Source organism: Halichoeres trimaculatus, unplaced genomic scaffold (genome assembly GCF_033239565.1).
Source record: "Halichoeres trimaculatus isolate MK-OKI-2021-1 unplaced genomic scaffold, fHalTri1.1 fHalTri1_scaffold_7, whole genome shotgun sequence".
NCBI classification, from domain to species: Eukaryota; Metazoa; Chordata; class Actinopteri; order Labriformes; family Labridae; genus Halichoeres; species Halichoeres trimaculatus.
The window spans coordinates 1,107,324-1,130,783 of NW_027437185.1; the positions used below are offsets into that span (position 1 = coordinate 1,107,324).

The 23,460-nt window shown below is 44.7% G+C and overlaps 1 protein-coding gene across 1 annotated transcript in view; it reads right to left on the reverse strand.

The window, feature by feature from the left end:
- Positions 1-2,196: 2,196 nt before the first annotated feature.
- LOC141793869 (uncharacterized) overlaps positions 2,197-23,460 on the reverse strand; it is a 355,863-nt gene continuing 334,599 nt past the window's right edge. Inside the window, exon 2 of the mRNA XM_074674744.1 lies at positions 2,197-3,254. Within this exon, the coding sequence (XP_074530845.1) occupies positions 2,197-3,254 (1,058 nt within the window). The remainder of the gene's footprint in view (positions 3,255-23,460) is intronic.

A 23,460-nucleotide genomic window follows, 5' to 3' on the forward strand; every position in this document is an offset into this window, starting at 1 on the left:
CTAGAAAATCATGTAACAGATGGAGAACGAAAGGTAATTTGCAAGTGTTCAACAGAATCCAACACAGAGCTTCAGAAAGAGTGTTAAATATGCACGGACTACTACGACTGCCAAAAGTCAGTCTTACGGAGAAATACATTTTACTTCGCCATTTAACGCCAAACAAATGCCACTGAGAAGGGTGTAGTGGCATAACTTTAAAAGTGTCCGTTATGTCAGCTTTCCCGACCCAAGCGCTGCGCCCTGCTAATTTGATAAATTTGATGGCATTGTCTATAGCTGCGTAAAATAACGAAAAGGGAGCTAGAGGAATTAAACTGTTGATACTCGGTGTGCTATCATCATGAGGGGCCGAGAGATCGATAATAAGACGTTTTTTCCCTGAATATTTCCGAGTTGCTATACCTAAAGGATTTATGCGAAATTTAGAGAAAGGGGGGCTGTCATAAGGACTGATCATATAGCCTTTCTCAACTTCTTTTGCCAACAGCTTGTCTACCACGTCCGGTTCTTTCTCAGCAGACTGAAGGTTGTTACAGATGTGAGATGATTTGGGAAGAAGACACAGCCCGGCCAAGAACCCTTGAACCAGACCGGTTAACAGATAATTAACAAAACAACGATTAGGATGATTCTTTTCCAAGTTCTGAGACGTTTACTGGAGTGGTAGGTTTATTCACTTCTTTCTCACAAGATGAGTGCGGCGGGGACACACCGACCTGGGATGACTGTCTCCGCAAAAACTTAAAGTCCGGCTGCTCCACAGCGTTATTGGGGAGGAAGGATTGATCCGGCTGAGGAGGCTTTTTAATGACAGTTTTAGGGCAGAGACTCACTGAATGAGAGAAAGACCCACACACGGTGCAGGAGAGGGCACGGTGCCCTGTAAAGTGTCTACTTATGAGGGCCAAGTCGACAACAGACCAGTACAGTCTTTGATTGAACTTCTGCAGAAGCATGGCTGCTTTCGCCGAGAAGGATTTATGATATTCATAAAACAGAGTTCCACCATAAGACATTGCCAAGTGCGAGATAATGGCCAAATCTGTGTTCAGGATACACCTCGCAGATAATGTCTCTGAAGACTCCGAAAGCTATATTGAACTCCGGCATGGTAAGAGATTTGGACAGTCTTGGATCACTTTCCTTTAACACTACTGAGACATCTCCACAATCAACGAGGCGTTTGTCTGACAATTCAGAGGAACACAGAAGGATTTTAACCAAATTGATATCGTTACCTGCTAGTATTTGATTCCTCAGGTGAGGGGAGACAGCTGCTGCTGGAGGGAAGAAAGGCATTCCAGTCGAAACTGCCGGGACTGTGGTTCCCAGGGACCTTTGCGGCGTTAAGATGATTGGTTGCAACAAGGTTGCCATGGTGTCTGGGGATGCCGAAGACGGGCCGGGTGCAGGATCAATCAATCAATCAATCAATCTTTATTTATATAGCGCCAAATCATAACAATTGTTATTTCAAGACACTTTACAAAAACATTTACAGGTCTAGACCCGTAAATGTTAATAAAATTTTATAAGCAGAAACCCAACATCAAGACAAGATAAGGAGTCTTATCTTATCTTAATCCACCATGAGTACAGGACTTTGCAGCATTTAGCAAGTTACAACGGCAAGGAAAAACTTCCCTTTAACGGGCAGAAACCTCGGACAGAACCAGACTCATGTTAGACAGACATCTGTCTCGACTGTGTCGGGGTTAGAGAGAGACGGATAGAGGAGAGAGAATGGGAGAGAGAATGGGGAGGAGAGAAGGAGGGTGGGGGGTGGGGTGGGGGGGGGCAGGGATACACACACACGCACACAGACACACACACACACACACACACACACAGAAAGGGAGAGAGAGAGAGAAACAGACGCAGTCTGAAGTTTGGCGCTGTGGCGACAGTTAAGGTGAAACCAGCAGGCCATTCCCGGCAACAATCCAAAGCCGTAGCAGCTGGTGTCGGACAGGAGCACAGCAGCAGGCCGTCTACTTCACCGATCCCCAGGAACCTACAAGACAAACTCAGATCCTCCCAGAGAGGTGTATGGTCAGTAACTATAACAGGACAGTAAGACTTGAAGTTAGACTGACAGAAAAAGAGGGAAACTGGAGCCCTGTGTGTCAGTTCCCCCCAGCAGTCTAAACTTAAAGCAGCATGATTAAGAGCTGGTTCAGATCTGATCCAGCTCTAACTGTAAGCTTTATCAAAAAGGAAAGTTTTAAGTCTACTCTTAAAGGTTGAGACCGTGTCTGCTCCCCGGACCTCAACCGGTAAGTTATTCCAAAGAAGAGGAGCCTGATAACTAAAGGCTCGACCTCCCATACTACTTTTAGAGACCCTAGGTACAACGAGCAGACCTGCATGTTGAGAACGCAAAGACCTAGACGGATTATACGGAATGATTAAGTCTTTAAGATAGGATGGCCTGATGCCATTAAGCGCTTTGTAAGTCAAAAGAAGAATTTTAAACTCTATCCTAGATTTTATAGGTAACCAGTGTAGAGACGCTAACACTGGAGAGACGTGCTCTCTCCTCCCAGTCCAAGTCAGTACCCGAGCGGCAGCATTCTGAACCAGCTGAAAAGTCCTAATAGACTTATTAGGACAGCCGGATAAAAGAGAGTTACAGTAGTCCAGCCTAGAAGAAACGAAAGCATGGACCAGTTTCTCAGCATCGCTCCGAGACAAGATGTGTCTAATTCTCTTGATATTGCGAAGATGAAAAAATGCCGTCCTTGAAACCTGTTGGATGTGAGAGTTAAAGGACAGGTCCTTATCCAAAAGAACTCCCAGGTTCCTGACAGTGGTGCTGGAAGCCAAGCTGATGTCGTCAGAGACGGCGATGTTGTTCAAGAAAGCTTCTCTGAGATGTTTAGGTCCAAGAACAATGACTTCAGTCTTCTCTGAGTTCAGCAGTAAGAAGTTTCTGCTCATCCAGGACCTTACGTCTTTGAGGCATGCTTCAAGTTTAGATAAGCGGTTAGTTTCTTCAGGCTTCATTGACAAGTAAAGCTGAGTGTCATCTGCATAGCAGTGAAAGTTTATGGAGTGTTTCCTCAATATAGTGCCGAGAGGAAGCATATACAAGATGAAAAGAATCGGTCCGAGCACTGAACCTTGAGGAACTCCATATTGCACCCTGGTGTGCGAAGAAGAGACGTTGTTCACATGAACGAACTGATGTCGATCCGAAAGATACGATCGAAGCCAGGCTAAAGCGGTTCCTGAGATACCAAGAAGACTCTCTAAATCCTGGGAGAGGCAGGCGGAGCGATTTTCCAGAGTCTGAGTGCGTGCGTCCATCTCAGCAAGGGAAGACTGGATGTTGACCGGAGCAGACAAAACGGGACTGCAGCCTAGCTCTCTTAGCGGGCACGCTAAAGCTAGCATTGCTTGGGACAGGGAATGAGCAGTATTTCTTTTTACTCAAACTTTTCCTCGGGCCCGAAGAAGGGGCTGAAGAGGGAGTAGAGGCCTCTTTCTCAAAAACATTGGACAGGAAGAACTGGAAGAGCTCTTCGTGACTGGCTCCCGGAGGAGCTCCGATATTCCGAACAAACAGAGCTTCTAGAATCTTTGGCACCGGCCATCCTTTGATCGATGGCTGATTTTTACTTGCCAGTCTAGAGCTACAGCAAACACTGTCGCTTGCTTCGGGCCTTTCTCCTTCCTCGACTGAAGAATCAGTTACACACTCATCTTCAAACTGTAGCTCCAGATGAGACATCGCCGTGGAAGAGAAGGTAAGCAAGCAGACGAGCAAACACAAAATGAACGTTTTCATACCATTAGATGCACGACAGCAGCAGCTGAGCAACAATGAGGTAGCAGGAATAACTGAGAATGAAGACGTGATTTAAATACACCGCCTTGTTGTTAGACACACGCTGTGATTGGTTGAGAGGGGTAGGTTAGAACATCAGTCTGTCAGCTGATCACAGCTAGGCGTATGACTTCCGTGTCCTGCATGAACTAACGTTAACTCCATTATATCCAGAACTCTGCCGCCTGCCTGCTCACCAGAACCAGCACCCGTGACCACATCACCCACGTCCTCCAACACCTCCACTGGCTCCCCGTGCCTCAGCGAATCCAATTCAAAATTCTCCTCCTCAGATTCAGATTCAGATTCATTTATTTACCATTGTATTACACATAGGAATTTGCTTTGGCAACGTACAAGTGTGCATTCAAATTTTTTCACAATTAACCAACAAACAAAAACAAAAAACACCGTGCAGAAATAACAATAAATAAATAATATGATAAAAAGTGCAGTAGTGTTCAGTAGTGCTACATATTGCTGATGTCCCTAAGGGGCAGGGGAAAAAGGGAAACCAGAGTCATAGGGAAAAAAAAATGTTTTTGTGGTGCTCTGTCTTGGCCACCAGATGCCGCATTCTTCTCTCAGAGGGGAGCAGTTTGAGGAGGCCGTGGCCAGGGTGGGAGAAGTTTGCCAAAGCGGTGAGGGAGGCGAAACACCGCTTCTCGGAGAAACTGTGGCAGCAGCTCTCTGATGGGAACTCCTCCTCCGTCTGGAAAGGCCTCAAGACCATCACCAACTACAAGAGTAGTTCCCCGCAGGCGTCTGACAACCTCCCCTTGCCAATGAGCTCAATGAGTTTTACTGTCGCTTTGAGAAGGAGAGTCCCCCCCCCCCCCCCCCCCCCCCCCCCCCCCTCACTGTCACAGAGAGAGAGGTTAAAGTGCTGTTCAGGAGCCAGAACCCTCGGAAGGTGTCCGGCCCTGATTCTGTCTCCCCCTCTGTCCTGAAGCACTGTGCTGACCAGCTCGCCCCGGTGTTCACTAACATCTTCAACACCTCGCTGGAGCTGGGCCAGGTCCCAGCATGCTTCAAGGCCTCAACCATCATTCCTGTCCCCAAGAAGGCCAAGGTCACAGGCCTTAATGACTATAGACCCGTCGCCCTGACCTCTGTGGTCATGAAGGTCCTGGAGCGCCTTGTCCAGGCCCATCTGAAGCGCATCACTGATCCTGTGCTGGACCCGCTGCAGTTCGCGTACAGAGCGAACACATACACGGAGGACGCCGTGAATATGGCTCTGTACCACACACTGAAACATCTGGACACTACCGACAGCTATGCCAGGATCCTGTTCGTCGACTTCAGTTCGGCCTTCAACACCATCCTACCAGCTATCCTGGAGCATCAGCTGTACCTGCTGCAAAGTGCCTGCCTCCACTCGCAGGTGGATTACGGCCTTTTTGACCAACAGGTCTCAGCGGGTGAAGCTGGGGAAGAGCATTTCCAGCTCTAGGTCCACCAGCACCGGTTCCCCACAGGGCTGTGTCCTGTCCCCACTACTATTCTCCCTGTACACGAACAGCTGTGTTTCCCTCCACCAAGCTCCGAGCACCAAGCAGGTCAAGCTCCTCAAGTTTGCGGACGACACCACCTTAGTGGGCCTCATCTCCAAGGGGTACAAGTCAGCCTACAGGAGGGAGATCAAGCGGCTGCGAAGCTGGTGTGGAAATAACAACCTGGAGCTAAATGCCCTTAAGACAGTGGAGATGGTGGTGGACTTCCGGAAGGACCCAGCCCCGCCCCTTCCCATCATACTGGGTGGACCTCAGGTGGACTTTGTGGAGTCCTGCAAGTTCCTGGGGATAATCATCTCCAGGGACCTGAAGTGGGAACTAAACATCTCCGCCCTTCTGAGAAAGGCCCAGCAAAGGCTGTACTTTCTACAGCAGCTGCGGAAATACAGAGTGTCGAGGTCCATGATGACACAGTTCTACACGGCCATCATTGAGTCCATCCACACACACTCCATCATCACCTGGTTCCCTGCTGCAGCAGCAAAAGATCTCATGAAGCTGCAGCGGGTGATACGCTCTGCCACCCATAAAGCTCTCGATAACCTGCCCCCCCACCCCCACCCACCCCACCTCACAAATCTGCTTCATTCATTGCTGTGTCCGGCTTCCCGGAGCTGTATGATGAGTCTCTGTTTATCTAAAGGGACATTAAAAAAAAGAATGATTCTTCATATGCAGAAAGAGACATGGTGGATCCCGCTCTCCTGCAGACTGCTGTATATGTGTGTGATGTGATTGACAGACCTGTGAGGAAAAATGTGTTTACCCCTGATTTTGTATGTTGTTTGTAGTTGATGATTGTAGGAAGAGGTAGAAAAGCCTGTGGGACACCTACATAAAGAAGAAAAGAGGGAAAAAGAGAGGTCTAGGAGCGGGTCTGAACGTTGTCCTCCAGAGCACAGCTGATCCCAACTGTGTGTTCCCAACTGTCAAGCAGCGCAATGAGAGCGGCCAGAGCGTCGACAAGTGAATTTGACGCTTCTGGTGTGAGTGTACGGTTGCTGTGCAGACGCTTTTCTTGCTTGCTCTCTTCTCTGCACAGACTTTTTTTTTGCTTATATTTGCTTGTTTTCCAGTTTTTCCATCAAATAATCAAAAGCGGCGGCTTTTGGAGACCTACAAGACTTAGGACTATCATTTGTTTTTCAAGATTAAAGGGAAATTTTTAAACATTTTTTAACCTTCCTGTTACTGCGTGAGGGCGGCCTGCCAACCGCACAAGCCTGCTGCATCAGAATGCCCCCCCTTTCCTCGGATGAAAATAAGTATCACAGGCTTCTCCAGAAGATAGCAGTCCTGGAAACAAAAATCCTCCGGCTCAAAATGAATGTGGAGGTAAATGGACAATGTGGAAATGATACTACTCTTCCGATGACCCAAGGCAGTGGACAAGAGCAGGTCAACAGACAGCTGATAAGCTACAGCACCAAGATAGAGTACACCTGTTTAAAAGGGAATAAATCAGCCAGTAGCCCTTCTTGGAATCTACTTGGAGCAAAACCAAAGAGGGATCTGGGAAGAAGGCTAACAGGCAGAATCCAGAACCCGGAGATTTGTGATGAGACTGGTTGGCCTGCACTACCATCCCACAGGAGTGTTGCTTCAACTCCAGTACCAAGGAGAAAACAGTCATGGACAGTGGCTACAAAGAAAAGTAAGAGCAAACCGAGCCGAGACACTGGGATCCAGCTAAGAAACAGGTTTGCTCCACTACTACAAGACCAGGACTGCCCCAAAGAATGCACACCTTCTGACACCAGAGACAGGTAGGAAGTTAAATCACACAGTAAAAAGCTACTGAAAGGGCTCACCACTGAGCCTCAAACCCTGATAGTGGGTGACGGAGCTTTGAATGAGATGAAACACTTTTGCAGCCTGAAAAACACCAAAGTACTGTGTTTTACCAATGACATGGTGTCTGATATCTCAAATAAAATTCTGGAGATCGCTGCTGAGCATCCATCAGTGAAATCTCTCATCATACACACAGGAGCCCGTGATGTGGCTAAGCAGCAATCAGAGGTACTGAAACGGGACTTAACTGATCTGCTCAACAAAGTTCAATCCCTTCAAACTGAGGTGTATGTGAGTGGACCCCTGCCAACAGTACGACGAGGAGATGAGAGATTCAGCAGGCTGATGTTGCTGAACAGATGGCTGAAAGATACATGTGCTAATTGATCAGTGAACTTCATTGACAATTTCTACATTTTTTGGGAACGCAGACACCTCTTTAAGGCGGATGGGTTCCACCTTAACAAATCAGGAGTACAACTGCTCAGCTCCAACATTTTTTATTTTCTGCGTCAGACACCGGCAGCCCCTGCCAAGGACAAGAAGCAAGACAATCCAAAACAACAGATAAGACGGCGCTCTGGAGGACTGCTGACCCAGATAGAGGCTTTAGCTTCACCATCATCATCCTCATTTCAACAAGTGGAATCTCCTTCATCCCTCACAGCTCAGCAGCAGAAGTTTTCCCTGCCCCGAAAAGGAGGCTTTCAATCTCCACCTCAACAGTCCCCACCTAGCCTCCAGCTGTCTCCATCCAGTCCAGACTCCCCACTCTTGGATTTCACTGATAGGATGAAAAACCTTGTCAATATTGGAATTCAGCTGACACCAAGTCCAACCCCCACACTCTCTCCCTTCAGCCTCCCCGATCTTTCAGCCCCCCCAATTCCACCACGCCTAAAACCTCTGTCAACCAAAAGTCACAAGGCTCCCCCAACCCCCCTGAATCACCACGTCTGTATGTCTGGCTGATATGTGCCAGGTCCGGGCTGTAACACTGATATCAGTAATGTTTTTATCCAGGAAAAGTCAGGGCCCTTTGGAATTCAAGGAGTCTTTCAAATCCCTGTGATAAATAGAAGAAAACAGAGGACTCTAATGGAAAAAAGAAGAAACATCTGTAGATACGTAAATTTATCAAATTTGGTATCCATTTCCTGTGAGTCACAGCTTGTCACAGAAAAGTGTGATGAGGCCCCAAAAGCACTAAAAATGGCTTTATTACACATCAGGTCTTTAGCAGGCAAAACATTTTTAATTAATGACTTTATTACTGAGCACAAACTTGATTTTATGTTTTTAACTGAAACTTGGTTGAGTGAAAATAACAGTGCAGCTGTTCTAATCGAGTCAACCCCTCCAAACTTCAGTTTTATCAGTGAAGCCAGGGCTCACAGGAGCGGAGGTGGAGTTGCAGTTTTATTTAGCGACTCCCTCAAATGCAAACAGGTAACTTTGGAGGTTTTGAGTCTTTTGAATATGTTGCTCTTCAGCTGAAGTCCACCTCCCAAGCCATGATCTCAACTATTTACAGGCCACCTAAGTACTGCGTGAGATTTTTTGATGATCTAAGTGAAATGCTGTGTACAATATGTGTTGAATTTGATGATGTCATTATTGTTGGTGATTTTAACATTCATGTTGACAACCCCCAGGACAGAGGGACCAAAGAACTGAGTTTTACTCTGGACAGCTTTGGGCTGACTCAGCATGTGACGGGGCCCACACAATCTCAATTATCTCCAGGGGTCTGAACATTTCCAAGGGTGTTGTGACTGATGTTGCTCTGTCTGATCATGCCTGTGTTTTCTTTGAGAGCAGTATCTCGGTGCACACAAAGGGCTCTAATTTCGTAGACCAGGCGCAGGCGCAGGTGCACCTGCCATGCGCCTGCCTTCGCCGTGCGCACGAGGCGTGACCGGCGTACTTTGCAAGTTTCCTGCAGTGCCAAGAGAGGCGCAGTACAGGCGCAGATGAGCGCAGAGCTGCGCATCCACGCCTCCCTCCGTGCAAATGGCAGAGAGGGAGAAGAAAAGCCGTGAGTGGGTGTAACACAGCCGAGCGCTGTTTTCACCAATCAAATGAGCGCCTCTCCTCGCCTTTAAATGCCCTGCGGCCGAGGCGCAGCGTCTGATTGGTCTGACTGATCTACAGCACCGCGGAGAGAGTGCTGGTAGCGGAGACGGTCAGAGCCGCTGTGCCTGCAGCAGGACAATGGACAGCGGGGCGCATCGGAGGACACAAAGCGCATCACCTTGTGGGCCAGCTCCAGGGATAGATGTAATCTGTACCTTTGTCTTTATTCGGAGTAAAAAATTAAGAGGCAGTTACACAGCTGGCTTATCCATTCAGAATACTTTTGATCCACCTGCACTCCTGGTTTGTCATCGCCAAGCAGAGCCTTTGGTGATATACTGTATACTCTCCCAGTGTCTCCACCTCATCCTCCTTACAACAATGTAGGCTACTCCATCTTTTTAGATCAGGTTAAAAATAAAGACTAAAACAGAGAAATGTGGGAAATCACGGGTAAATCCTGAGTGACACACATTTATTTTTTCTCTTTTTTTCTCCGTCTTTTCTTTGAATTAAATGAAATGAGAGAAGCCAGATATATACTCAGTATCAGATGTTCAGGCTGTTTATTGTTTAATTGTAAGATGTGCATCAAACTTCCAGCTGCCGTCAGGTTAACTTTCCATTATGACAAACGGCTTTAATCTGACATCAGATGTGACGGGACAGTTAATATAGATATAAATGTATATGCTGGTTCAGACGGTTACATTAAATAGTGATTACTGTGATTGTTTACTGCATTAAAATGTGCCTGACACTCTGGAAACCTGCCTCTGAGGCTTTGATGACATGTGCGCACATGTGCTCCTGTCACCAAATTACAGCTGCGTGTGGTGCGCTCCACCTTGCGCCGAGGATAGACCAGGTTGGAGCTGGCGAGCTTTCAGCGCACTTTTTTGGCATGAAATTGTCACTGCGCCAACATGAATCTGCTGACACCTCCCCCTGGCGCGCAGTCACACCCATCTCTGCACAGACGGTCTACCAAATTATCAAACTGGCAGTGCACGACGGTGCACTGCACGAAATTAGCGCTGCGCAGGCTGCGCCAGGCTTGTGCCCCCTGCGCTGCGCCATGTAATTAGAGCCCAAAGATTCAAACAGAAATAATCCACAAAAGATGCATTACTGAGCGCACCAGTGAAATCTTTAACCAGGTCTTCTCCTCCACAACCCCCCTGCCCTGTAGCAGCTCAGTCAATGAACTTGTAGACAACTTGAGTTTTAAAATTTCAAGTGTTATGGACTCCATTGCCCCACTGAAGGAGAAAGTTATCTCAGGAAAGAAAAGATCTCCATGGAGAAATGCTACACAAGTAAGAAATGGAAAAAGAGAGTGTTGAAAAGCTGAACGCAGGTGGCGAAAAACAAACCTTCAATTTCATTATGAGATTTACAAAGAAAAAATTCAAATTTATAATTCACTACTGAGGGATGCGAGGCAATCTTTTTTCTCTGACATTATTGGCAAAAACCATAACAACACACGTGCCTTGTTTGCTACTGTTGAGAGGCTCACCAACCCTCCTGTGTCAGTAAGCCTTGAATTTCATTCCAGTAAGGCCTGCAATGATTTTGCCTCATTCTCTACAGAAAAAATTGAAATGATTAGACAAACAGTCATTTCCTCTTTATCAGGTTTGGGATATGAGTTGTGCCCACCTAAAGCCGATCTTAACATCATGACACAATTCTATCCTATAAACCATAGAAACCTGGAGGACATTATACATCATTTAAATTCTTCCTTTTGTTGTCTAGATATCCTGCCAACAGATTTTTTCAAAAAGTCTCAAAAATCATGGCATCAGATCTGGTACAAGTTGTTAACATCTCTTCTCTCAGGCGTTTTCCCACAGGCCCTGAAACTGCTGTGATCAAGCCTCTGTTAAAAAAGAACAATTTAGACAAGACAGTGAAAAACAACTACAGGCCCATATCCAATTTACCATTTTTAATAAAATTATTGAGAGAGCAGTTTTTCAGCAATTACATAACTTTATGACACTGAATGACTGTTTTGATGTCTTCCAGTCAAGTTTCCGGCCTCATCACAGCACTGAGACTGCTCTGGTCAAGGTGTTTAATGACATCCACCTGAACACAGACAGTGGCACAGTTTCAGTAGTTGTGCTGCTCAATCTCAGTGCTGCTTTTGATACAGTAGACCATGACATACAGTTAAACCGACTAGAGAGCTGGGTGGGACTTTCTGGCACAGCACTCAATTGGTTTAAATCCTACCTGAAGAACAGAGACTGTTTTGTGTCTATGGATAACTGTACATCTGAGTGGACAAAAATAACATGTGGAGTCCCCCAAGGATCCATCCTGGGGCCTCTGCTGTTTAACATTTATATGCTCCCATTGGCTCAGATTATAAAAAACAGCAAAGTAAGTTACCATAACTATGCTGACGACACACAGTTATACATTTCATTGTCACCAGGTGATCATGGCAGCATACAGGCTCTGGGTAAATGTATTGAACAGATCAATGATTGGATGAGCCTAAACTTCCTCCAGCTAAACAAAGATAAAACTGAGGTTGTTGTTTTTGGAGCCAAATCAGAGAGAGTCAAAATCAGTGGGCAGCTCTAGATGTTACAGTTAAAAACCACTGACCATGCCAGAAACCTGGGTGTGATCATGGACACAGATCTGAATTTCACCAAGCACAGTTAATAAGTCAGCCCACTACCACTTAAAGAATGTGTCCAGGATTAAAGGACTGATGAGTCAGCAGGACTTGGAAAAACTGGTCCATGCTTTTATCTTCAGTAGGCTTGATTACTGTGGCAGCGTCTTTACAGGTCTCCCTAATAAAATCAGTCAGACAGCTGCAGCTGGTTCAGAGCGCTACTGCTCGAGTCCTCATGAAGACCAAGAAAGTGGATCACATCAGTCCAGTTCTGAGGTCTTTACACTGGCTTCCTGTTTGTCAGAGGATAGAGTTTAAAACACTCCTGTTGGTTTACAAAGCTCTGAATGGACTAGGGCCAAAATACATCAATGATCTTCTGATCCCGTATGAACCACCAAGACCACTTAGGTCTTCTGGATCAGGTCTGCTTTCAGTCCCCAGAGTCAGAACTAAACATGGAGAGGCAGCATTCAGCTTCTATGCTCCAGATATCTGGAACAAGCTGCCAGAAAATATCAGGTCTGCTGAAACTCTGAGCTCATTTAAATCCAGGTTGAAGACTCACCTTTTTACAGCTGCCTTTTATTAGAGCATTTAAACAATTCTTTTTAATATTTTGTCTTTAGTTCTGCACTGCAAATTTTATCTTAAAATCTGTTTTAAAATCTGTTTTAATATCTATTTTAATCTTTTGTTTGTTTGTTTTTTGTTGTTGTTTTGTTTTGTCGTATCTTTTTAATTAATCTCATTTTTAATTGAATTTTGATTGTTTTCTATAATTTGTTCTGCCTGTAAAGCACTTTAAATTGCCATGCTGAAATGTGCTGTAGAAATAAACTTGCCTTGCCTTGCCTTACATCAAGCCCCCTGCTAATGTGATTTATCACTTACCGCTATCTTGTTTGTTTTTTATCTTCCTCCTCCTTTCTTTTCTTCTTTTTCTGGATGCCGGATGGATAAATTCGCTTCATGGTTTGTATTTTGCCAGCTGCAGGGATCATTAAACCGGCTGGCTGCTGGCTGAGTGCTGTCAGCTACTACTGAGAGGGGCCCCCTTGAGGGCGGATCCCGACTCCCGATAACAGTGTCATTGCACCTTGGCTGCCAAGGGGGGCTCACGCGGTTTGTCGTTGCATTTTATTCATAACAGTGGTTATCTTGGGGGCCCCAGTCCAGCAGGAGGCCCCAGGCAATTGCCTGGTTTGCCTGCCTTATCGCGACGGCCCTGGATTCCATTTGCTCACATTTCTACTTTTCCCTGACAATGTCTCAGTTATGATGATCAGTAAGATTTTGTTTGTTCACAGCCCATAAGAAAAAATGTTGGTCCAAAAAGACAGGGGGCGGTCCTGTGCTAGAGGACTTCACTCCAGCGGAGCAAATTGGTGACTGAGCGGTCTTTCATGCCTGCCAGAGAGAACCGATTGTTCAGCGGGCGGTCTGTCACAACGCGTTAGCTCTTATCCTGGAACTTAACCTGCTCTGGACCAGGTTTGGCGTTCAGCATCAGTTACCAGGGCAACGTATCTGGATAAAAAGAGATCCACATTTGTAGTGTGGAAAACCTGAAACTTATCCTGGAAGTTATCTCTCAGAGCTAATCCAGCTTCGTAGTACAGGCCCCTGGTGCTGCAACAGTGATCACATTAAAACATCATCGAATCTAGGCAGCTATGATAGGCTGAAAAAGAGGGAGACATTTGATTGGCTATAGACTTTCCCTGATGAAAAAAAAAAATGCCTTTGTACATCAAAGCGAAAGAGTCTCAAAAATCCACACACAAATGCAGGGCTGTTTAATGTTTTTTTTTTTTTTTCAATCATCTATGAATCCTTCCATGCACATTTGTGGATTTGTGCATGCATTTGTATATCATTTTACACACTTGAAAAATGTGTTTAGACATTAGTGGATCAGTTGTCATATATGTGGATGCATTTACACACACAGAGATTTGCATTTGTAAATTTTGAGACTGATCTGCCTCAATATGTTAGGGCTAGAAAACTGGTATTCTCTGAGAAATTGAAAATTGATCAAAAATACTAATGTACCACTAAAACACATTATTCTGTTCAGGAATATAAATTGATGCGCAGTACTTTCTGGAGAGCTGACTCCTTTCTTTGAGGGACAAATGTAAACAAAGTCTCCATCAGTTCAGAGGTCAAGACGCTACACAGAAGACTAACTGACTAACTAAGGCTATGCCGAGATTCAAAAGAAGAAAAATAGAAAACCCAATCTCAGACTTAAATAAGGCTAAAAGAAAGAAGCACACGACCCGCGTGACAAAGGCCCAAAACTAAGCAAAAACTAAACTGAATCTACCTTAGTACTGTGTTGTCACTAGAGAGTAGCTGACCCAGGAAGAGAGGGTGGACAGCCCGAGCAACAGGAGAGCTTGAGGTGAGGCAGGCTCAAGAGGTGTGTGGCGAGGCAGGAGAGGCTTCAGGGTTGAAAAGATCCAAACACTGGAGGCAAGTCAGGCAGAGTGGGTCCAGAAACCGTGATACCAGAAACAAGTGTTAGCATCCCAAAGCATAACGAGTAAAACTGACTACAAGCTTCAATTGACCGGGGTATGCAACGGTCTGGCTCCGAGTGGTGGCTGCAGTCTGATCTTAAGGCAGAGGAAGGGAACTGCTGGGGATTACCAACTGCCTGCACCTACTTGCACTCCACACACCTCACTCACGCCCACCTAGGAAAAGGAAAAGAGGAAAAGGAGGGGGGGCTGCCACTAAGCAGAGCTGGAGGCCCTGACATTTAGCTGCTCTTCATGCTGATATCTGTTCAGAGACAGAAAAGAAACCCTCCTCACATGAACACCACCAGGCGCCCGCTGCTGCCCTCCGTACACACTGTTCTTTATGCAGACTTTAAAGCCTACTGACAACCGATTGGTCAATATTTCAGCACGGCAAACAGACACCAAAGAGGGGCAGCTGTGGCTCAGGGGTTGTCTCTCAATCAGGGGTTCAGGGTTTGATCCCCCTGTCCACTTGTTGTGCCCTGGAGTGTCCCTAGGTCTGTGGCATCATGTGCTGTGTATGGGTCAATGTGACACATTTCGTAAAGATGCTGTGAGTCCTCACAAGACCAGAAAATCGCTGTAGAGGAGCAAGTCCATTAATTCCAGGGCACTGCAGAAACACAGCCCAGTTTCTGCTTGGATATGAAGATCGTGTGGGCCGATCCTGGATCACAGAACCTGGGTCTGTCGTCTCCGCAGCAGCTTGCTGACAATGACAGTAAGGCTAGCGTGGTGAAGACGTGCTCTTTGATTCCAAACAGGCAAGATTAATATAAATCACCATTTCCTGCAACGCCCCACCGAGTTAGTTCAGGTGTTAAGGAGGGGGGTGAGGAGAATGGGTGGGGGGCCTGGGGCTATTCTTAGATCAGGCGTGGGGACGGACAGCTACACGCTGCTCAATTTGCTAGCTGGGTGGACCCGCTCTTCTCTGAGGGGATGAGAACTGAATCAAATGTGCAATAAAAAGTCCAAACACTGCGTGTCACTGCATTTCTAATTCCTAACGTGTGCATTATGTTTTACTTCATCTGACTCAGAAGTTCAGAGGAGTGTTCCTGTGCTCAGAGGACTTTCAGTCCTAAGCTCAGTGTGTGGGTTACACACACACACACACACACACACACACACACACACACACACACACACACACACAAAGGTTGAAGACGTCCAGACTGTGTGGGAAATGACAGATCTGCGCTGTCCTTTGTGGGGACTCGCATCTGCTGTGGGAGAGCTGTCAGGGTCTTTGCTTGCATCTTCACTCACATCATGGTTTGTGGGTATTTGATCTCAGAATCAGAATCAGAATCAGCTTTATTTGCCAAGTATTTTCAAGAATACAAGGAACTTGACTCCGGTTTAAACTGCACTCTCTCAGTACAAACGTTGTGAATAGAATTACAAAAGCAGAAAAAATAGAGCTTAAGTAGAAGGGAAGAATGATAATAATTACAATTTTAAATAAAGACCTTTTCACAGAGTAGAATACAAAATATATACACATTTTAAGTAAAGAAATAGTGCACTGAATAAAGGTCATAAAAGATGTGCAATTTGCAACAGAGAATGGAAGATGAATGTGCAATAGAAACAGAAACAAACTGTAGCTGTACATGAGGTATAGAGTTGTTTTATGGCAGGTTAAGTATTCATCAGTGACACAGCCTGGAGAAGAAACCGTTCCTGTGTCTGGATGTCTTGACGCACAGAGCTCTGTAACATTGGCCAGAGGGGAGCAGTTTAAACAGTTTGTGTCCGGGGTGTGAGGGGTCTGCAGAGATGTTACCTGCTTGCTTACTGGTCCTGGACCGGTATAAGTCCTGGATGGAGGGCAGGCTGGCTCCAATGATTTTTTCTGCTGCCCTGACAGTTTGTTGTAGTCTGTGCCTGTCGTGTTTGGAGACTGAGGAAAACCAAACAGAAATGCAGGAGCACAGGACAGACTGGATGATGGAGGTGTAGAAGATGATGAGCAGGTCCTAGGGCAGGTTGAACTTCCTGAGCTGTCTGAGGAAGTACAGCCCCTGCTGTGCCTTCTTCCTGATAGAGTCTATGTGAGAGGTCCACCTCAGATCCCGGGAGATTGTGGATCCCAGGAACCAGAAGGAGTCTACAGTAGACACAGGGCTGTTAAGAATGGTGAGGGGGGGCAGAGGAGGGGGGTTTCTCCTAAAGTCCACTGTCATCTCCACAGTCTTGAGCGGGTTCAGCTCCAGGTGGTTCTGACCACACCAGAGGACCAGCTGTTCCACCTCCTGTCTGTAAGCGGCCTCGTCACCATCCTGGATGAGACCGATGATGGTGGTGACGTCCACAAACTTCAGGAGTTTCACAGAAGGGTCCCCTGAGGTGCAGACATTAGTGTAGAGGGAGAAGAGCAGTGGGGAGAGCACACACCCCTGGGGGGCGCCGGTGTTGACTGTCTGTGTGCCAGATGTGATGGACCCCAGCCTCACCTGCTAGGTCCTGCCAGTCAGGAAGCTGGAGATCCACTGACAGGTGGGGTCTGGCACAGACAGGTGGGAGAGCTTGTGGTGGAGGATATCAGGGATGATGGTGTTGAACACCGAGCTGAAGTCCACGAACAGGATCCTCACGTACGTCCTTGCAGAGTCCGGTAGGCAAACTGCAGGGGGTCCAGCAGGGGTCCTGTGATGTCCTTCAAGTAGCTCAGCACCAGACGTTCAAAAGACTTCATGACTACAGATGTCAGGGCGACGGGCCTGTAGTCATTCAGTCCTGTTATGGAGGGTTTCTTTGGGACTGGGATGATGGTGGAGCGTTTGAAGCAGTAGGGCACCTCACACAGCTCCAGAGATCTGTTGAAGATGAAGAAGAAGGGTGAAGATGGGGGCCAGCAGGCCCTCAGACATGAGGGGGAGACACCATCGGGTCCTGGAGCCTTCTTGATCTTTTGTCTCTGGAACTGCTGGCACACATCCTCTTCACAGATCGTCAGTACGGGTGGGGTTGCAGGGGGGGGGGGGGGGGGGATTTTATGCATTTACATTTAGTTGATTTTATTTAAATACTCATATTTTTCAAATGTATGTATTAAAAGTAATTAGAATCCATGTATTTAAATCGATTCTAAAATGTATTTAATATAATTATTTATAACATACTTATATGTTTTAAATAATATTAGCTGTAAAACAAACAAGATTATGTTATTTAAAATGTATGTGATTGGTTTTAATACGTGTAATGAGACGTGAACCGGAACCGGAAATAATATCCTGCTGCAGTACCGCTGGACGCCCTTGTGTATGGAGCCCTCGTGTCGTGTGTTGGTAAGTAATCCGAGTCATCCTATGTCTAATTACACCCAAACATGTCTGAGTAGTGCACTTTCTGTCATATTGCATCAACATCAACTCACTGATGATCAAATTTACGTAGTTCGTATTCACTGTAAGCAGTTTTATCCTGACGGCGTCGTGTGCTAGCATTATGGCAAGCTAGCTATTGCTCGCCATCAACAAGCTTGGTTATACAGCCTTAAGAGGGGCTATTGTGCATATTTCAAAGTTGTACACCATCTGTATTAGTAACACGATGTTTGCAGATCAAAAAACGGGAGTTTCCAAACGTTTGTGGTCAAAGTGTCTTACTACTCTTATGTGCAAGTAAACGTGGAAGCATGGATTCTCCTCTGCATGCACTCAGACGGTGCATATCTTACTTGACCATAAACACAAATAAACGGACTCCCACCGAAAAAATCTGATATCGATCTGCATTCACCCTTTTTTTTAGATTATTTTCAGTGTGTTACTTTCACACAAAACACCGTTAAATAAGGCTCTAGTTTTCGTCGTGTCGTAAAACGGCGCTGCCTCCGCTGCAGAGCCACAGCTCGCTACGAGGCGCTCACCGCTTAGTGTATCAGTCCGCGTGCCAGACATAAACAAACGCAGGTAGTCTGCCAGGACGAAGAGACACAATGACAACTAGAGCCTTATTTAGCGGTGTTTTCAGAATCTGCACTTTGACACAGTGGGTAGCTAGGGTTTGCTGGGTAATTGCTCTACAGAACACAATATTTAATCACAGCCTCAGATTGTAGAACTGAACATTAAAGATGTTTTCCTCAAACTCATTCTTTTTATTTTCAGCTACCCAATGTGTTGGTGATTCTTCTCTTTCTCTCGAGTTCTCACCTTGTTGGGGCAACCTAGATTCTGTAAGTAAAATGTACTTGGATGTAAACTCCAAAATGTTGTACAGGTAAATTATAGTTCATATTAATTTAAAGTTCATGCAATACTAAAATGGTTTCCAATATAAAGCTGAACATCAAAATTAAGCAAGTTAAAAGCAAAAATGAATGAAATTTGCAATAATGATAGCTTAACAGGCCTATGTCTAATCTCGCATAAGTGTGGATATGTGGGTATTGTTGTGCATTATGAAATTTGAAAAGGGACTGGCTATTAAACCGTTAAACCATAATATCAAACTTAGGCTAAAGGCCTCCACTATGCATGTGATGAAAATTCTCCCCAAACGACCAGGTGAGGAAACAGACACTTCATAGTTCTCAGGAAGCTGCTGTTGTTAATTGACATATGTTTTAGAAATGTTTAGTTAGAAATGCTCCTAATGTAATGTTAGGCCAGTATTGATTCTTGATCCTGATCAGGTGGCTTTTCCTGTTTGTTTTTGTGTGTGTGTGGGGACACTAGGATGCATTTCGTGGACTGTCTGCTTACAAACTCCAGCGCCCTGGGAACATCATCCAGAAGGAAGCCTTCTTGTCTTCCTTGAAATTATTGCAGGTACTTGAACATGTTTATTTATTTTATGATATTTTGGGGCATTTTAAAAGAGATACAGTAGATAGGCTTGTGAAAGGGGGAGCTAACTGGCCACAGACTGGATTTGAACTCAGGCAAGCAGAAGTATGTAAACGGGACGTGCTTAGTAGCTAACCACTCCACCAAACCAGCATCCATGGGCTTGTTGATTGGTACTCCAAGCTATACAATATTGATCAGACGTTCCCTCTGTTTCACTCTCGCCCACTCTCACACTTTGTCTGTCTCTCCCAGCCCTCCTCTCAGTCTATCTCTGTCCCTCTTTCTCTCCTTTCTGGTCTTTCACAGTTGTCCCCTACTGCCCTCTTCCTCTATCTGTGTGTTTCTTATTCTTACTTGTGTGTCTCACAGACAGATGAGTTACTTAACACATGCATGAAGAATGGGATTTTTAAAAGGTTTAAAATTTGGTCTAAAATGTTTTTTTTTTTTCTTTCTACACTGTAGTTTACAAAGGTAATGTCATTCCTGTCTTCCTCCTTTAGCATCCCTTGTAGTATATATAGGATTGCTGTCCATGGAGAGAAACCATGTAATAATTGTTGTATTTCCCTTTTTAAAGGCAGCTGAGGATCTGAGGTAGTCAGTGCTGCCCAAGACAGATGTCAAGAGGCAAGTCATAAAGCAGTGCTTGATGCATGTATTGTGTTGCTGTTTGGATAGATAGATAAAATATTTCCCCGAAGGGAAATTCATGCAATCTATTGAGTAGAAGGGGGTGTTTTCAATAGGTGAGGGGTAAAGGGAGATCGGGGTTTATGATAGGGAAGAGTTAGTCCTTTCTCTGCATCCCATCTTTCCTCAAACATGCTTCTTACTCCTACTGTCCTCTGTAAGGCTGTGTTCACATATTAGACTTTTTTTTAATTTGGCATGGATTTTCATGGATATTCAATGTCTGAGCTCTTCAGTGTGCTGATGTAAGACCTCTCCCTTTTTTATGGGTGTTGAAAAGTTTAACCATTTCAGCGATAGATATATTTGGGCTGGGACGATTCACTTTTTTCCCGATTCTATATTGCGAAAATCACATTTGAGTCAGTTTTGAGGATTTATTCAGTAATATATTTTAACCAACTGTTTACACTCTCTTTTCAAAAGAGAGCCTGGATTTTTCAAAAAAATATGAAAGTGGCTTATAATTCCTTTAGGCACGAGAGTTTTTCAAGAAGTTAATCAATTTTGCTATCAAGATTAAAAAGGCTATAGCTTCAAAGTATGTAGTTTTTCCACCCACTATCACTGTAATTTACAGGCCAAGCTTGAACGCCTCTGCTGCCTTAACTGTGCTTTTTACCCCCGGCTTCTCCCTCGTCTGACAAGAGCTCCACAGTCTTTCTCTTTCCTGATAACACCCTCACTTTTAGCGGTGTTTTGAGCTTCCTTGCATCCCAGACCATGTCCCGTCCTTGGCCACCCCAGCCAGGGGTTCTCCCACTCCTAATAAATATATAAATAAAACGTATATTTATATGTGTGTATGTGTGTGAGGAAAGTTGGTGTTTTGTGAACTCCATTTTTTTTTTTTTGCAGGTTCAAAGCTTCAATGAGAAAAGTGTAGTCTCTGCAGGCTCCCTGGAAATCTTCCTGTCTTAAAGATGTACAGAACCTCACCCCCGAGGAGGATCAATCTGTAAACATGTGAGAACAAGACTACTACTTTCAATAGATGGATAGATAGATAAATAAAATACTTTGTTCATCCCTAAAGGGAAATTCATGAAATTTTAAAAATTCTAGAGGATAATTGTCAGATTTTTTGTTGTCATCTTGAGAAAAGTGTTCAAATTTCTGGAGAAGCTGTCTATAATCTCTTGTATACACGTTACAAGGAAAGATACTGAAACTTTTTGACATTTTTATTTTCCAGGATTTAGGAGGTGATCAAAGGTCTTAAGGCCATTGTTGCTTTGAATTGCATCCATCTCATTCTCATGAACGCAATATCTACTGTGCATTAAGAGAATATCTTCAAATTAACACTCAGTTGGCCTCAAGAATGAGCTGCATAGATTTTGACCCAGCCCATTTTTCTTTTCTTTTTATATTTCAGGATATTGGATCCAAGAAGGCTGACGCAGACATTGCTACAGACAGATGGATACTTTGCTGATGTCGGAGTCATCTTGTAAAGGGTAGAAGTCCTACACAATCTACAGAGTGTCAGCCAAGCATGCGTGATGCTTTATGGACTCATCTATGCACTCAACCTGAGCTATCCAAAAAACCTCAAGCATAAATTCAAGGTGTACCAGAAAATCCTGATGGACTTGGACTCAACCAAGCTTTTACCAAAAGTACAAGCACTGAAACTTGAGATGCTCAAGTGACTTGGTTGGTAAGATTGCATTTACTCAGCTCCCACAAGTTGGTGTGACACTCGAGTGTTGCTGTGGAGGTAGGTTTGGTTTAATCTGTAGTTTAAGTGTGATATGTGGCAGTGTTGGCTGCTGGTTCGGCTAAGATCTGACTTTTGTTAAATTGTTTCCAGATTCGATGAAAACTAGTGCAAAGTGTTACAAAGATATCTGTTCTAAGAAGATGGTTCAGTGCCTGTCAAATGCCTGTCATTGTTACCAAGTAAAGTTTTTTGGAATATTAAAGGGAAACAATTGTATTGTATTGTATTGTAACAGTTGTATCAAGGGATTGCACTTAAAGTTTTGCACTTTGCTACACTGATCTGAATTATTTGTGTTGAGCCAGAATCATTGGTCTTGTGTTATTGCCTACTGTCATGCTGAAAATTTGTTTTTTGCAAATGAAAATTCCACGAGCATTACGCTTTTTTTGCAGTTTGATATTGAGAGTTCAATATTAATAAATCTGTTGAACCAACAAGGCAGTCTGATTGTTGCATCATTAAGATTATTTGTAGTGAATGTAAAATTATATAAATGTGATGCCTTTTGATTAGATTTTATGTATTACATCATAATAGATAACATGTGATTCAAACAAATATATATTATTCAACTTGAATAGGTTACCTGATTATTATGCAACTCAAACAATATACTTTATGTGTTTTAAATATGTACTTTAATTTTTATTCATTTAGATTAATTAAACTTTATTTATACTGAATACATAAACCCAGTGATTATGCATTTAAAATGAATAGACTCTATTACACTAATGAGTATTGATCATGTAACGTTTATTAGATCAGTTTGGTTTACAATTACCTAAAATAAATGAATGGGAATTTGTCATGTAATAAAATTACATAAATCTTAAAAGTTAGGGTTAAATATTTCTGTGAGTGTGGGGGGATGGTTTCTTGTAGTTGACGGCCTCCTGAAGGCCCCTCCACACCGACGCAGGATTGTAAGCTGAGAATTGTCTTTTCAGCTTCTCAAGCCCCGTTTTCATGGAGACTCCTGCAAAGATTCTTCATTTGCATTTCCAAAAGCCACCCGCGTTTACATGAGGACGGCGTGAAAACAATCCGCGTTCATACGACTCCAGGAGGACAAGTTACAATGATGTAGTGGCCATGCCAGGCCAGCTACTGGACCGGAATGGCTCAACTGGAAATGTGGCTGCGCGCGCAGCCTTCACCTGAAAATGTGAGTGCGCATGCAGTGACGTCAGCGTTTCACCCTGAAACGCTCTGCTCTGTGTTTACACGAGGTTGGATGGAGGAGCGGATTCAGATCTTTTCACTCTGGGGAGCGTTTTCAAAAGTTTGCATTTTCACTGAAAACGCAACGTGATCTCGTCTAAACGGAAGGCCAAAACTCATCGAAATGTTTTCGGCGTCATGTAAACGGGGCCTCAGAGTAGCTCCTCTTAGCTGCTCTGATCTCCTTTGTCAACGTGTTCCTGGCCTGCTTGTACAGGAGCCTGTCCCCACTTCTGTAGGCCTCCTCCTTGGCCTGGCGGAGCTGCCTCAGTTTCCCAGTAAACCAAGGTTTATTGTTGCTGTATGTGTGAAAGGTCTTGGTTTGCACACACAGGTCCTCACAAAAACTGATGTAGGATGTCACAGTGTCACAAAGTCCATGAATGTCTGTGGCTGCAGCTTCAAAGACGCTCCAATCTGTGCAGGCAAAACAGGCCTGGAGCTCCTGCCTTGACTCATCCGTCCACTATGATTGACTCATGAGTCCATTATTGTGGTGTAGCAATGGTTGAGAATATTCCCGTCCCTGGTGGGACACGTGACGTGCTGTCTGTATTTTCGGAGTTCGTGGCTGAGGTTTACTCTGTTAAAATCCCCTAAGATTAT